Raw genomic sequence first — 14130 nt, 5'->3', positions numbered from 1 at the left:
TTTTCCAAAGTCTCTGATCAGTTTGCACCCTTAAAATACAAGTTCCCTAATAATCACACAACATTCACATCTACTTGTTCATTCTTTTTATTTTTATAGAGCATGGCAAAAGGAAGAGACAACTGAATAGGTGAGGGTTTTGCACAATGGTAAAACCACCCTGACTGTCTCATGACTTCACGGGGACCAGAGATGAGAGAGTGCTCCTGTGAAGTGATTCTGCCACACAAGAGGCAAGCTGAGAGCGAGAGGATCCTCAGGGTGAGGAGAGGGAAGGGAAGAGACCAACATTACAGTTATTTAAAATGACTTCAGAGCTAAACATAATATACATAGTAATGCCATTATCCTAGTATAAAAATAGTGCCAGAAACTATATATTTGTTCAAATATTGAAAAGGTATAAGAAGAATACAAATAGATATTAACAGTGGCTAGTGATGATTCATAAGGTTTATATCTTCAAGTGTAATAGAAGTTTTTATTTTCAACTATTTACACACTGCTTTCAACAACAACCATTTTAAGACATGCTTACACAGACTTGTGATAAGTATACGTAAGGGTGAAGTGAGCTTTAATACTTTCTTCTTCGCTCCCTGGGGTAGAGCAGAAGGGGTTCTGAAATGCACAATTTTACAGTCCATGAGAACTCTGAGTTATCACTAGTTGGCTGTATATGGAAAAAATAACGGAATATATGACTCCTTACATAGTGTGCTCTTTTAGCTATTGGGAGGTTAAAGTGATTCACACTGGCACAGGATGCCCACTGATTCTTAATGACAGGTGCACAGTACATATGCTACAGAGGACGAAAGAGACAGAATACATATGCTATGCTCTCAAGTTCAATTTGCAGGATCAGAAGCTGTTAGGTCTCTCACCTGGCACCGCCTGCACAGACTGTGAGTTCATTGTAGTAACTGTTCTACCCCCACAGCCAGGCACAGTACCTTATATGTGGCAAGGACTCAATAAAAGGTGGACTCCTGCGTGTCTGATACTGAACAATTAAACTGTGTCATCTGAATTTCAACTTTGCCTTTCATAGGAAAGGCTAGCAATTAAACTTTCCTCCTCTCATTTTAAATATACTGTATCCACCACACTGGCTTTGATGGCCCAGTAAGATTCAGGAGTACCAGGTACAATCTAGTGAAAAACACAGGAAAACTGAAAAATCAAATTGGAGCAGGTCTAATATTTGTCCTACATCCTGAAAATAAAGGCACTTCACTGCTAGGCAAGAATCTATCTGTGATCAGATTCCTTCTAAGAAGCCAATATTTCCAGTACATTTTCATATACAGTACTTTCTTATCTCCAATATTGCTGGTAAATGAGACGATTCTTCATAATTGAGAGATCAGTGGTGACAGCTTCATTATCCTGGATTTATATCTGAGGCAAAGCACTCAAGTAGCTCAAAATCTCATATTGACTGTGATCTGAACATGGAGCTGAATAAATGTATATTGCCTTTGCTTTGTCAGTCTTGCAAACACACATAAGAAGTGACCTATAGGATTAGATTTGACAGTGGTCTCCGGGGCTCACTGGGCTCTCCAAGTAGCTGCCTTCTCCACCACCCCACCCCAACCCTACTGCCAAGACAGGGTTTGCCCAAGCCTCAGTACTTTAAAATGCACAACTTGTACAGGCATTCGGAGATTAAGTGACTTGCACACAGGACTGTGACAGGCAAAGGCCAACCTTCTGAAAAACTTAAGGCCAGGGAATCTTACAGACATCTTTCAACAAGTTAGTGAAATAGTGGTGACTTTTTTGGCTGAAAATTGAAATTAAACGCACCATGTTACTTTGCTGAAATCAAACACCCAGCCCACCACCAACCAACCAACCAACCAACCAAAAACAAACAATATAGAACAAGAAAAACTTTTTGCTAGTTATGCGTAATATAAATATAGGGTAGGGTGAGGAAGTCCTATATGTATTTTTTCCAACTTGGGAAGATACTGGCAAGGAAATACTCATATAACAAAAATCCTGATTTGTGCCCAGATACCACAGATAGTAACCTATGTATGGAATGATTGTCTTACAAATTAAAATTTATTTTAATCAATTAACCACTCCTAAAGAAGTATTCCCTTCTATATGAACTAAAATATCCAAAATTAATCATGGCAGGACCTAACTTCTTTTAATGACTAAGCTACTGAAGTAAAGTAAACCATTATCTAAACACAAAACAAACAATTTCTAATCTAAATGTATCTTTGTGCTTGTTAAAATGACACATGTCCACATCCTCCATACACTATCTACGAAGTCTTTAAAAAAATTCTCAATGACAACAGAGGGGTCTAAAAACACTACCGAAATATATGAATATATATTTTAGCATAACTGCTAAAACACAATGTGTGTGATAAAAAGATAACTTCCCTAAACATTACTATTCTTTAAACAATTTGTCTACACTACGGAATTAGGTGTGCATGCACAACTGTTTACCAGTGTGTGGATGTGGCTATTATTTTAGCGAGTCTTTGTAATTTACACATCAGTGCCATCAAGATTTGATCAGTATGACATGAAATAAAAATAGCTTTCTGCAAATATAACCATTGCAGTCACACACATAGCATTAGCTGATTAACTTTTAGGGTTAGCCTTCAGCAAAACAAAGTAACAGCAATACAATGTAGAGTTCTTTTGGTACCTAATTGATAAAGATAAAGCCACATAACTTCAAAATATATGTACATAGTCAGAATTTTGAACAGGTTGAAATTTTAGGCAAAGATTAAAGGGAAAAACAAATTAAAAGCACATTTTACAGAAAAGTCTTTGAGACTGCTGCATTAGAGGTGTTTTTTTTTTTTTTTAATCCAAATCGGTAATAGAAAATCAGTTTAAATACCATTTTTTTTTCTTGGAGGGATGAGGGTGGAAACTAAAAAATCAAAGCTCTTTTCCTATTGTCCCCAAATCTGAACATTTATTCAAATTTGGAATAGACTTTCCTTTCTTAAAGTAGCTGCTCAGTTCATTATCTACTTCTCCAAAGTGAATTCAGGGGCACCAATGGGCTCATATTCCAAGAAAATATGAGCTACTAATACTTATGGGAAGGAAATTCCCCAGACTATGAGCTAAAAGTCAGTATTTAGTTTACACACCCCAAACTCTTTGATTTTGGCTTGACTCATCCTATAAGGCAGGGGTGGTGAACCTATGGCACAAGGACCACAGCGGGTTCTTTGCGTCAGCGAAAGCTCTAAGAGGTTTGTCATGGCTGCTATAGACAAAATATGGCGGTTTCTCAATTGCATTCAAACACCAATTCTCAGAAGGATCCTCCGTCAGAACTTTCCTCTTGGCTAACTGGCACCCAGGCCCTGGTACTTCTGGATGCCGTTAATCACTTCAGTGGCATGTAACAAATGTACGGACAAAAATGCAATTGAGCACTAAAAACATTCATGCTATGCTCTACAAAGTTGTGCAAAAATAAAAATTTAGCAGTGGCAAAATCTACACCCAATCTAAACAGTGCACAGTGAAACCAGGTATACTGCAGATACACGGTCTCGGCAAACTCCGATTCTGAGGAACAGGCAGCTTAGTTCCGCTTGGCCTGGCTGTTTTCCCCATTCACCATGGTCTTCTCCTGCTGCTCTGCAAGAGCCTGCCATTTCTGCCTGTTCTTCCTGCAGCCGTCTAGCAAAGGCATGCAGTCCTCTGATACGTGGGTCAGGGCCTGGAGCAAGAAAAAGAAGGGAAATAACTAGAGGGAAGCCAGGAAATAAGCCCTCTCCCACAGCCCTGTCCGGAAGGGCCACATTCCATGAGCAGGCCCCCTGCGGGGGTTTTCCCAAACTGCATGAAATCCACAGTCACAGCTCACTCCCGAAGGATTCCTCGGAAACTGTACAAATGAGGAGGACGTGCTGAGAGACTGGACAAGCACACACATTCCAAAGCAACCTCACTGAGCCATGCAGACGGCTCTGTGTGGAATCTGCTTTTCAGGGAACAGTGCATTTGTTTCTCCGTAGCACATGTGGCTTCCTGAATGCAGAAAACTGCTGAGTTTTTGTGTTCTTCAGTAGACTGGCTTATACAGTGCTCTTAGGTGTCCATCCAAGATCATAAAAGAGGTTCATTCATAATTGATATATCTTCCCTTTTGTTTCTCTCTACTGTCTGGTTTTTCTACAAGGAGAACATTTACTTCTGTAATAACAGTACAAATATATGCCAGTGTCACCGATTTTCAACAGATTCCAATGGAATGAATCCTTGCACACACATAAAACATAGGATAAAATCTACAGTAGGTGATGTGATTACTATTTGCATGCATTCACAGAGATGGCAAAAATCAAAAGGCCTTTAGTATTTTCAACTGAGGAGCTCTGTCCAACCAATAGGGAAAGAATCTGCTATGCAAAGAAAGAGATGGTCCAGAGGGCTTGGAAGGCTGCTGCAGAACCTGTAAACAAGTAGAAGACTGGGAAAAGGTGGGAGCCAGTGCCCTTGGACCCCTAAGGCCTTTTTTCTTGTTTCTTTTGGTGTGTGGCTTGCCCTTTGATCTTCTCTTTCCTCCTCTGCCACAGCCTTTTCACGAATTTCTCCTGATGGCCAGAACACTAGAGGGACCGGGGGTGAGAACTGGACTCTGGGTGCAGCTGCCCACCAACTACCTGTTGCTTGGGGCAAACATTGTTTCCCTGGAAGAGTAACTTAACAAATTCAATTACTGAATATAGGTAATATCTGCATTAGAAAATTCTAGGTTCTTCTGGTTTTGACATTCTGTGATAACTCCACTATAAATGTTCTTTTCCAAGTGAATAAAAATAGTTTCCTGTTCCAACTTGTGATTGCACATAGCATCTCGTGCACACTAGGCAAGCACTCTACAGTATCACTAAGTTATATCTCCAGCTCCGGTTTGAGCTTTCAAAGACAAAGGCAGTATCTACTTCCTGTACTTGGGCCATACACATCTAATCTGGTAAACTGGATATTTTAGGGAGAATCTTTATACTTGAAAAAAACAAACCAAACCCCAAAGAAACCAAGCTATCAGAAGTGTAGAAATTGGAGCCTGCACTATTCTTACAGCTATTCAGAATATTCTTATAGTTCTCAGAAAAATTCTCTTCATATTATATTCACAGTATGACAGTGATAAAAGATTGGGTAATTCTTTTTCCTTAATTAGGCTAAAATTTAAACTTAGAAAGCAGGATGTTAATGGGGAATCTGCACAATATACCTCCTGGAGACCAGGCACCATGAACACATAGTTCGTCTTAGTTTTTCTAAATCAATGTGTTGCTACTTAGCTCACAGTAGGCACTCAACAGATATCCAGACAACAAATGAATTAGTCTTTGAGAAACAGAAAATACAGCGGCACCTCAGTTGGTTCACGAACACGATTCTTTCCATGATTCTGGTTGTAAAGTCAGTTGGACAAGAATGGAATCAAATTCAGTAGTTAGGTTCAATGTTGACCTAATGGGAAAATTTAATTCAGTTCTCAATCCTTTTTGGTTTGCAATCAGAATTGTGAAAAGAACTGAGCTTGTGAATTGAAGTACTGCTGTGTAAATATATTCATTTTTCAATGAAAACATGTTCATCAGGAGAAAAAAAACCACTATAGTAACTTTATTTATTTTTTCTTTATCTAAAAGCAATAAAACATACAACTAAATTTGATTTTAGCCAAAAGGCCAAGAAGTGATAAAACATGCAACTAGTTGCTTATTTTCTTGAATTTGCTTCAGGTTTTAATTCCTAACACAATCTAAATTTAGCAAGTTTTCATATAAATACCTCGTACAGTTGCAAGCAGATGGCGTCTATGAACCCAACTTGCATACTTGGGATTTTGTTTTTCTTCTCCCTATTCATTAGATCCTGAAAATGTAAATAAAGACACACAGGCACATGTATATTTACTTAAAGAACAATGAAGGTTGGTTAAGAAAATGATAGGGAGATACATTCTCTAATGGGAAGGGAAACTAAAGGTGGAGTAGGGGTGGAAGGGGCACAGTGGGGGAAATGAAAAGAATCAAGATATGCATATGTATCAACTCCCCATGAGGAATGCAATCAGTATGTACAGCAGACGTGTATTAATAACTATAAAGAATAAAAAGATGACATAATGGGCTAGCTTAGAAAGGTCAGACAGCAATGACATATGAGCCTCTCCTACACCTCCTGAAAGGAAAAAGACCTGTTTCGGTTTTAAAAGACAGAAGTGGTTCGAGAAGAATCGTTTTTCTTGGATTTGTGGGGGGTCTACATTCTACATAAAAGGAGTATACATCAAACACCTTTAAATTCTTTCTGGAAATTTACCCTAAAAAGATAATAAACAATGGTACAAAAAACTTTAGCAATGCTGATGTTTTTCAACATGCCATCTCTAACAGTGAATCCTGAGAACATCATTACACCAAATGAAGTGGAAAAATTATGGCTACACTTATTTCAAGTAACTGTAATAATTAAAACACAGAAGAGCATCTGTAAGAATAAGAAGTGGCTTATGACATTTATATAGAAAAAGCAGAATCTAAAAATGTGGAAAAATATTATGACTTCAAGGGCCTTTTTGGTCCTCTTATTTTCATGTGCTTTCTGTAATGAATATCTATAGCTGTTTTAATAAGAGAAAATGTTAATAAACAAAATGGAAAATTGCACACCCAAGAAGAGATCACATAGAAACATAAAAAAGAATAATGTTGAAAAGTTCATTTGAATAATTCCCACCAACAAAGTCTCATACTTACAGTGGGCTCTATGTTGAGTTCTTTTCTCTCTCTGTCTCCTTGATCAAAAAATTCAGTTGCTACAAGTTCTGCTATCTGAAATAAATAGCAGACTGAGTTTTGGGAAGGAAAAGCTTAACGTTCTTTAAAACAGAAGCTTTCAAAGAAGATAATAAAAGTCTATTGAATGCAGTAGTTTGCTACCACATCAATAAAATTAGAATAAGCCATAATGAGTAGTAGAAATTACATGTCATTTGTTTTTTAAGAGTAATAATAAGACCAGAGTTTTTAATCTTGTATAACAAAGCATTGAAAAGCAACATGTCATTTCAAGCCCGCCAATTAGTGGAAAAATTGTGTGGCTGTCTGCAGGCATAATCAGTGAGTTACTTATTAAGCACCTGTTCATAAGAGGGGCTGTGGAAAAACATCAAACAAGTCCATTTATTGCAATTGGCTTTTTAAATTTCTTTTAATCTACAGGTTCTCCTCTTTCCACTTTTTAAATTTTTCTTGCACTTTTCTATTCAAGATTAAATGAATATGCTAAAAAAAAAATTCCAAAGTGAGCTAGAATAGCACTGAAATGGAAACTTACTAAGAACTAGATTTTTTTCCCTGTTAATATTTGTCATTTTTCTTAGTATATCCCAGGTATCAAGTGCAAGGAATCTTCTAAAAAGGAAAGCTATTTTATGTCCAACTCTCTCCTTTTAACAGTGCTTCAAATTAGAGGAAAATTTTCATAAGCACTTACTTCAGAAGCTACCTATAAGTGCAAAGACATTTTATTTTGGCTGTTTAGTTATTACATTTATCGTCACTAAGCAACATACCCGTTGTTGAATAGGCCAAGGTTTTGTAATTGCAGAAAGATCACAGGCTGTCATCAACATGGCTCTATTAGGGGAAAAAGAAACCCCAAACTTCATTTACTTTTATGTGAATAGATATCTTCAATAAAACATCACTAATAAAGACATAAAAGCACAAGTCTTTCAACCATTAGGAAAAGCAGGTCATGGAGGCCAGAGGAACAGAGACAGAATTTATACAGAAGTGATAACAGTATGTTGTTGTTTTGGTTCTCTGCGAGTTCTTGGAATTTGTCCTCAAACTCCTCATTTAGCTCCAGGTTGATTCAAAGAGAAATTATTAACCTTTGCATAAAAACTTGCCTGCTTTTATTATTTCTTTCAGTGTGGTAACTATTCTCAGTGGCAGTATGATGAAAGCACCCTGATTATTAATAATGAGCTACCATCAGTTTACTGATGAAAGTCCTGTATCAGAAATTACAGTGGGTCAGCCTAGCTCAAATCCTGTAGTGCCTTCTATGCGAAAAGCCTCTGAATGATTAAATAGAGAAAGGAGAAGCCCCTGTCAGTCCTTCCCTGGTCAGAGAAGTGTAACCCACAGCATTCCTGGTGTGCTAAGGAGGTACTCAGGGACTGAGTACTGCAGCAACTGTGTGAAAATTGTTCTGTCTTTAGTACCCTGTCTTCCCATATCAGATCCAAGTGTCTGCCAAATAACCCCTTTAATTTGTTTGAAGAAAAAGACAAAAAGGCCATACCTATGAAAGAGAAAAAGACAGAACAAAGCATCATTTGTCCCTCTAGTGATACCCAACCGAAAGCATACTATCGCTACTTTACTTACCTGGCTGCTGCTCTATATCTTGTAATGATTCCCCCTCATGAAAGGAGCCCACCACAGCGATCTGTCATCAGTACTGGAACCCACTGGGTGGAGGATTTTATTAATATTTGCTAATATAAACTGCCTCCTCCAAGGAAGACTGTGCACCTAAATGAACTTAACTACAACCCCAAAACTGAAAGGGCAGGCAGGGATGCTGAGTGCTAGGTCTGCCGGACCTTTCTCAGGGCAAGTCCTAGTAACCTTGGAAAAGCACAGCTGGGAAAAGCAGCACACACTCGGAGTTCACGTTTCTTTGTAATTAGTGAGAAAAACTGTTCACTAACTGGAGTAGCACATCTGCACTTTTATATTCTGAAAAACATGTTGAGGCTGTTAAGTGGTACATAACTATCCAGAACACACAGCTGGACATTTATATATTGTTTCCTTCTATTTGTATCTTTCTTTGCATGCTAAATAATCTCAATCTGTTTAAAGAAATGTTGATTTCAAAATTTTATCAGCACTAGCCATAGCACTGTTAGTTCTCTCTCTTCCCTCCCTTCCTTCCTTCCTTCCTTCCTTCCTTCCTTCCTTCCTTCCTTCCTTCCTTCCTTCCTTCCGTCTCCCTCCCTCCCTCCCTTCCTTATTTTTCTCCTGCCTGCCTGCCTTCTTTCCTTCCTTTCTTCTTAAATTTTGTGACAGGGTCTCCTCAAATCACCTGGGTTGGCCTCGAACTCACGATGACCCTGCGGGCTCATCCTCCCAGGCGCTGGGATTAGAGGCATGTAGCAGCACACTTGGCTTCTTTTTTTTTTTTTTTCTTCATTATTGACACTTAGTTCTTTTTTATTGATTTAGTTCCTGTCATGGCTAAGGCAGTAACAGTAACAGCAAAGAGCTAGAAGGAGGTGGGGAGGTGTACTGATGAGGAAAAACAGAGGTCTTGATGCGCTGCATTTCTGAATGCTCTGTTAGCATCACCTGAGAGAAGCAAGCAGCTAGCTTTCTGCTACAGCCATCTATAGAATGCCACCTTCACCCCTTCCGTTCCACACCATGAGAATGAACAAAAGGGAAACATGGCTCTGAATTGATACTCTACTATATCACATTTGAAAAGTTCATGTAGAACAAAAGAACAATTTCTTCACTTGAATTCACAAATGCATTTCTTTTCAAGTTTATATTCACATTCAGTCCCTCCTACAATACTCTACAGCCTCACAGACCATCATGTTGTAACAACTTCAATTAAGAACTGATAGCGAGAAAATTCAGTAGCAGTTCATCTGTAACTTGCAAGAGTTAACTTGTAAGGACAATAAACTGACTTACAAAAATAATTCCTTTTGATGAGGATCTTCCAAATTGAATTGATTTTTTCTTATAAGTTCAAAAAATTCTCCTCGTCTCCTTGAAAATAAAGAATTTGGTAGTTATGTTGGGTCCACAGGTTTTTATCCCTTTGCTCTGTACGACTCATGGAGTAAAACACTAAAAAATCTCTAATTGTTTTCTATTTCTATTTCATCCCCCATCTTAGAACCCAGTATAAAAGCTATCATTTAAAAATATTTCATACCTCTTTTCTTCTCATTTGCTTTGGGTAGAGCATGAAATCTCACCGAATTTTAATTACAGATCATAAATGATGGTGATTTCAAATTTGGAATATTTTAATTAAAAACAATTATAAATGTGGCATCAAATGATATTAAATATTTTACATTCATAGCATAATAGCATCAATAGGCTTCAGCTTAGTATCATGTATCTTTACATGTATATTATGGTATAGAGTAAAAAAGGAAAAAGTACAATAAAGTTGTGAAGTGAACTGAAGTAAAGAAGGACTAAGTTAGGTTCAGAATACTATTTATTATTATTATTATTATTCAGGGAATATAATACACAGTGTATAGTAAATACTTCCTGTGTGTCCAACATTGCTTCAAGAAGTCGCGAGTTATTCTTTTCACACCTAATCAGAGACACACAACTCAAGACAAAAAAAACCTTATGTAATAAAATTGTCTACTACTGAATATCAAATATGAGTTGCAGGCTTCATAAGAAGTCACAGGAGAGGCTCATGTGACCAGGAACGACTGGAAAGGCATGATGATTACTGATACTTTCAAATTCTGGGTAATTTTGTATTTTCTTTTGTTTTTATTAAAGCTAAACTGCTTTAAAACTCAATGAAGCCAACATGTCATTTTTACAATTATAACAATAGATACCTGATGTAAGTTTTTTGTGTTTATTCTACTTGTTTTACTTCTCATAGTAGGGGGCTGGGAATTGGTCTAGCAGTGTGTGGGGAGAGACTTGGGCTACAAAGACACCCCAGATTGTGACTCCAGGCTTTGGGAGAACCCACACTGAGATCTCAGTCTCTTAGCTGGAAACTACAGATTGTCCAAATGCAGGAAAATGTTTTCTAGCTTTTAGAAAAGCAGTTTAATTATGGGAATACAGTCACAAGTACCACTCTTATACGTAGTCTTATTTTAGAATTAGTCACCTCAAATTTCTACATTCATCCTCTTCCGCCAAAACCAGATAAACAGAAACAAGAATTACTTTTCTTGGCATTTGGCTTCTTTAACTGCCCCCCTAGGCTACGACGACAGTGTAAAAATGTCCTGAGATGCTCAGGGGCTGGGGGAATGAGGGAAGGAAGAGCAAATAGGCTACAGCATCTTTAGCTTGGCTCTGCTGGCCTGAAAGGAGCTTGAGATGGGTATTTGATGTTAGCACAGCTCCAGAGACATAGGGGTAGATAAATATTGATGATAACTATGTTTTCTGTAATTCTGAGCAGTAACTAAGCCAAAGGAGCAGACTTCTCTGGCTGCCTTAAAGAAACTGCTCCACAGACTGATAAACAGCTTTGTCAGGATATTTGTCTCGGTAATTAAAGACTTTCCAATGTGGATGTTAAAAGCTTGAACTAATGCAAATACTGCCAAGACCTGGTTTGGATGATATTTCTCTTTTTTAAGCATTATTATTGTTATTATTATTTTTGAATGACATTTATTGGTTCACTTTAGGCATACATAATGATAACAGGCACTGTAGGGAATTTGCACCTGTACACGATACATCCCACCTCTTTTTCCCCAGAACTTCCTTCTCTCAAGTCCCTTCCCCTCCCTGGGTACAAAAGCTCTGTTTTGAAGGGTATTTCTTAACACTTACTTAATGTACAGTGCTAGGTCTGTAGCTAAAATAGCCTGCTTGATTATTTTCAGTGTGGTCTTATATTCTTCAATGGAGAGGCCACTGAGAATCTGATTGCCCTTTATAAAAAAAGAAAGAAAACTATCGTTAGCTATTGTTAGCTGAAGAAGGTACTGACAATAACAGAATGTGGAAATATAATCATGTCTTAAACACATGCCTAGCATTTTGCCCTCGTGACTATGGAGGATGCTTGCTTAAATACCACGGAATCAAGTCATACTTCCCCTCTACATCTCTCACTCCACATCTTGTCATATAAGGAAAAAAAGACAGCTTCATATCTGCCTACACATGCATGTTTATCCAACTCTTCTACTCTTTGAGCCTTCTGCAGACCTAAAATGTAGTAGCTACCTACCCTTTCCTTTTGAACAGTTAATCCATTTAATCTAAGACCAAGCAAAACTTTGAAAAATCAAAGCCATATCGATGGGCGCAAAGAACAGCATTGTGAAATTTTTAACTAATTGATTATTATAAAGTCACTTCTCTATGGCTTTTGTAATAAACCCAGTAATATTTCTGGTGCTATTATAGGTCTTATTCAACATTGAGAATCATGTGTGTTCCCTAGGAAAATAAGAATATGGTGGCTAGTGGTATAAGAAAGCATGAGCTGAACCATCTACAAGGAAGACATAAAAAGGGGGCTGGATCCATGTGCACATCATTAAAACTTTTCCCTACATAATCACTTTTTATGTCTTGCCTTTAATTTAAAGCAGAAAAGTTCTATCATCTTGACTAAGTAAAACACACAGCTTGGGCACTGAGTATATGCAGAACATCTGTAAATTGAGCCAGATGTGTTTCATAAATCACAGGGCCAAGGAGAAGCCCGGTGGCTTAGGAATAAGATCCAGAGGCAAAGGGTTTATTGCGAAGATGGGGGAACTGCGGGAGTGCTGGGTGGAGGCCAAAACACACGGGTTAGCAGATCACCCTGCGCTGCAACTGTGGCATGGACCTAATTAATAACAAAAATCTGTGATTACAATAAAAACATTTTAAAACAGTAAATCATTTTAGATTTGAGGCCAACAGAAAACTATTCAGAAACTTCTGATACTTAAGATAAAAATTTGAGCAGAAAATGATGTCTTTGGTGCTATATTCTTATTTTTCTCCCCAAATGCAAAAGTGGTAATTTTTTTCGGCAACTGTGCTTAAAGAGAGAATATACAGACAGCTCTGATCATGCGAGCCAGCCATATATACAACTGGACATGTTTAGGTAATAACTTATTACACAAAAGAGGCTGGTGTCTTTTCCTCCTTGAGGAGACAAAGTACTTAACATCCAAAAGTTAAGGGAGAAAAGGTTCATTTAGTTGGCAGTCTGTAGTTCAGTCCATACTCAGCTGGCTCTAGGGTAGGGTAGCATGGGAGATAGGCATCGCAGGGGAAAACGGTCCTTGGCAGGCAGAGGTTAGTAAAGTGAGCAAGCGAGCGAGCAAGCAAGGGACAGCCACAGCTCTTTCTATCCCTTCTATTTTATACAGGCTGCTTATGGTGGGTAGCACTCACACGCTTAATTTTGATGCCCCGGAGCCTAGCATGGCACCACGAATTAATTCCAGCATCACATACTCTAGATCTAGTCAGTTCGAAAAAAGCCCCATCTATGACTGAATGAGGCTTTGGGGGAACATCTAGACACAAGCCATAAGACCGCGTATAGTGGTGTGCCTCTGTAATCCAAGCTAATTTCCCGAGACAGAAGGATTGCAAGTTTGAGGCCAGCCTGGGTAACTGAGTGACACTGTTTCAAAATAAAAAATAAAAAAGGGTGGCGATACACCTTGGTGGTAGAGCAGCCCTAGGTTCAATCCCCAGTATCACAGACACAGCAGTAACTACAATAGGAATATCGTTGCATGTGTTTAGCAAATAAAGGTTAGCATATTTTCTTCCTTTGGAACTGATATACAATAGGCTATTAAAATAAAAGTTTTAGTTTAAGTACATTGATAGCAAATTCCCAGCAAGTAGAGATGTATCTACTACGGTGGAACATATATATTTTTGCAAAGTTTCAGTTTTGGGAAACTACACACTGAAAATAACATGGTTTGTGGGAGAAACAGTGCTGGGGCAGACTCCTCAGAACCTGTGCAACTTTGTAACCAGAACCTAAACTTGATCCACAACCAGTGCCTCTGTCTGCTGGCTCTGCAGGCTGCTTTGGAGGATGTTACACAGAGACCGTGGGGCTGTGTAAAGGTGGGTGCCAAAAGAAGAGCAAGTGCCAAGAGCCCGCAGCAGTAAAAGCCAGGGGAAGGGCCCTGGCTGCCAACATATTTTTATTATTCTTAAAATGGAAAAAGCTATATATGTGCAGAGGTTAAGTGTAGCTTTTTAAATTATTACACACACACACACACACACACACACACACACACACACACACACACACACACATATATATATATTTTTTTTTTTTTTTTTTTTTTTT

At 38.2% G+C, this 14130-nt stretch overlaps 1 protein-coding gene across 3 annotated transcripts in view; it reads right to left on the bottom strand.

Moving 5' to 3' along the window:
• Positions 1-2862: 2862 nt before the first annotated feature.
• Positions 2863-14130, bottom strand: part of Pde5a (phosphodiesterase 5A) — a 118604-nt gene continuing 107336 nt past the window's right edge. For 2 of the 3 annotated variants that reach the window (XM_010610836.3, XM_010610828.3), the window contains exons 16-21: positions 11631-11731; positions 9759-9836; positions 7613-7676; positions 6795-6869; positions 5824-5907; positions 2864-3733 (exon numbers count right to left, since the gene is read on the bottom strand). In XM_010610836.3, coding sequence (XP_010609138.1) covers positions 3596-3733; positions 5824-5907; positions 6795-6869; positions 7613-7676; positions 9759-9836; positions 11631-11731 — 540 coding nt within the window. In that variant the 3' untranslated portion in view covers positions 2864-3595. Of the gene's footprint in view, positions 3734-5823; positions 5908-6794; positions 6870-7612; positions 7677-9758; positions 9837-11630; positions 11732-14130 lie in introns of all 3 variants that reach the window. The other variant, XM_010610820.3, reaches the window with a different exon arrangement.

The sequence above is a fragment of the Fukomys damarensis genome, unplaced genomic scaffold, assembly GCF_012274545.1.
Source record: "Fukomys damarensis isolate Sample0158 unplaced genomic scaffold, DMR_v1.0_HiC HiC_scaffold_38, whole genome shotgun sequence".
In the NCBI taxonomy this organism is placed as follows: domain Eukaryota; kingdom Metazoa; phylum Chordata; class Mammalia; order Rodentia; family Bathyergidae; genus Fukomys; species Fukomys damarensis.
This window is presented reverse-complemented; position numbering and strand designations above follow the sequence as displayed.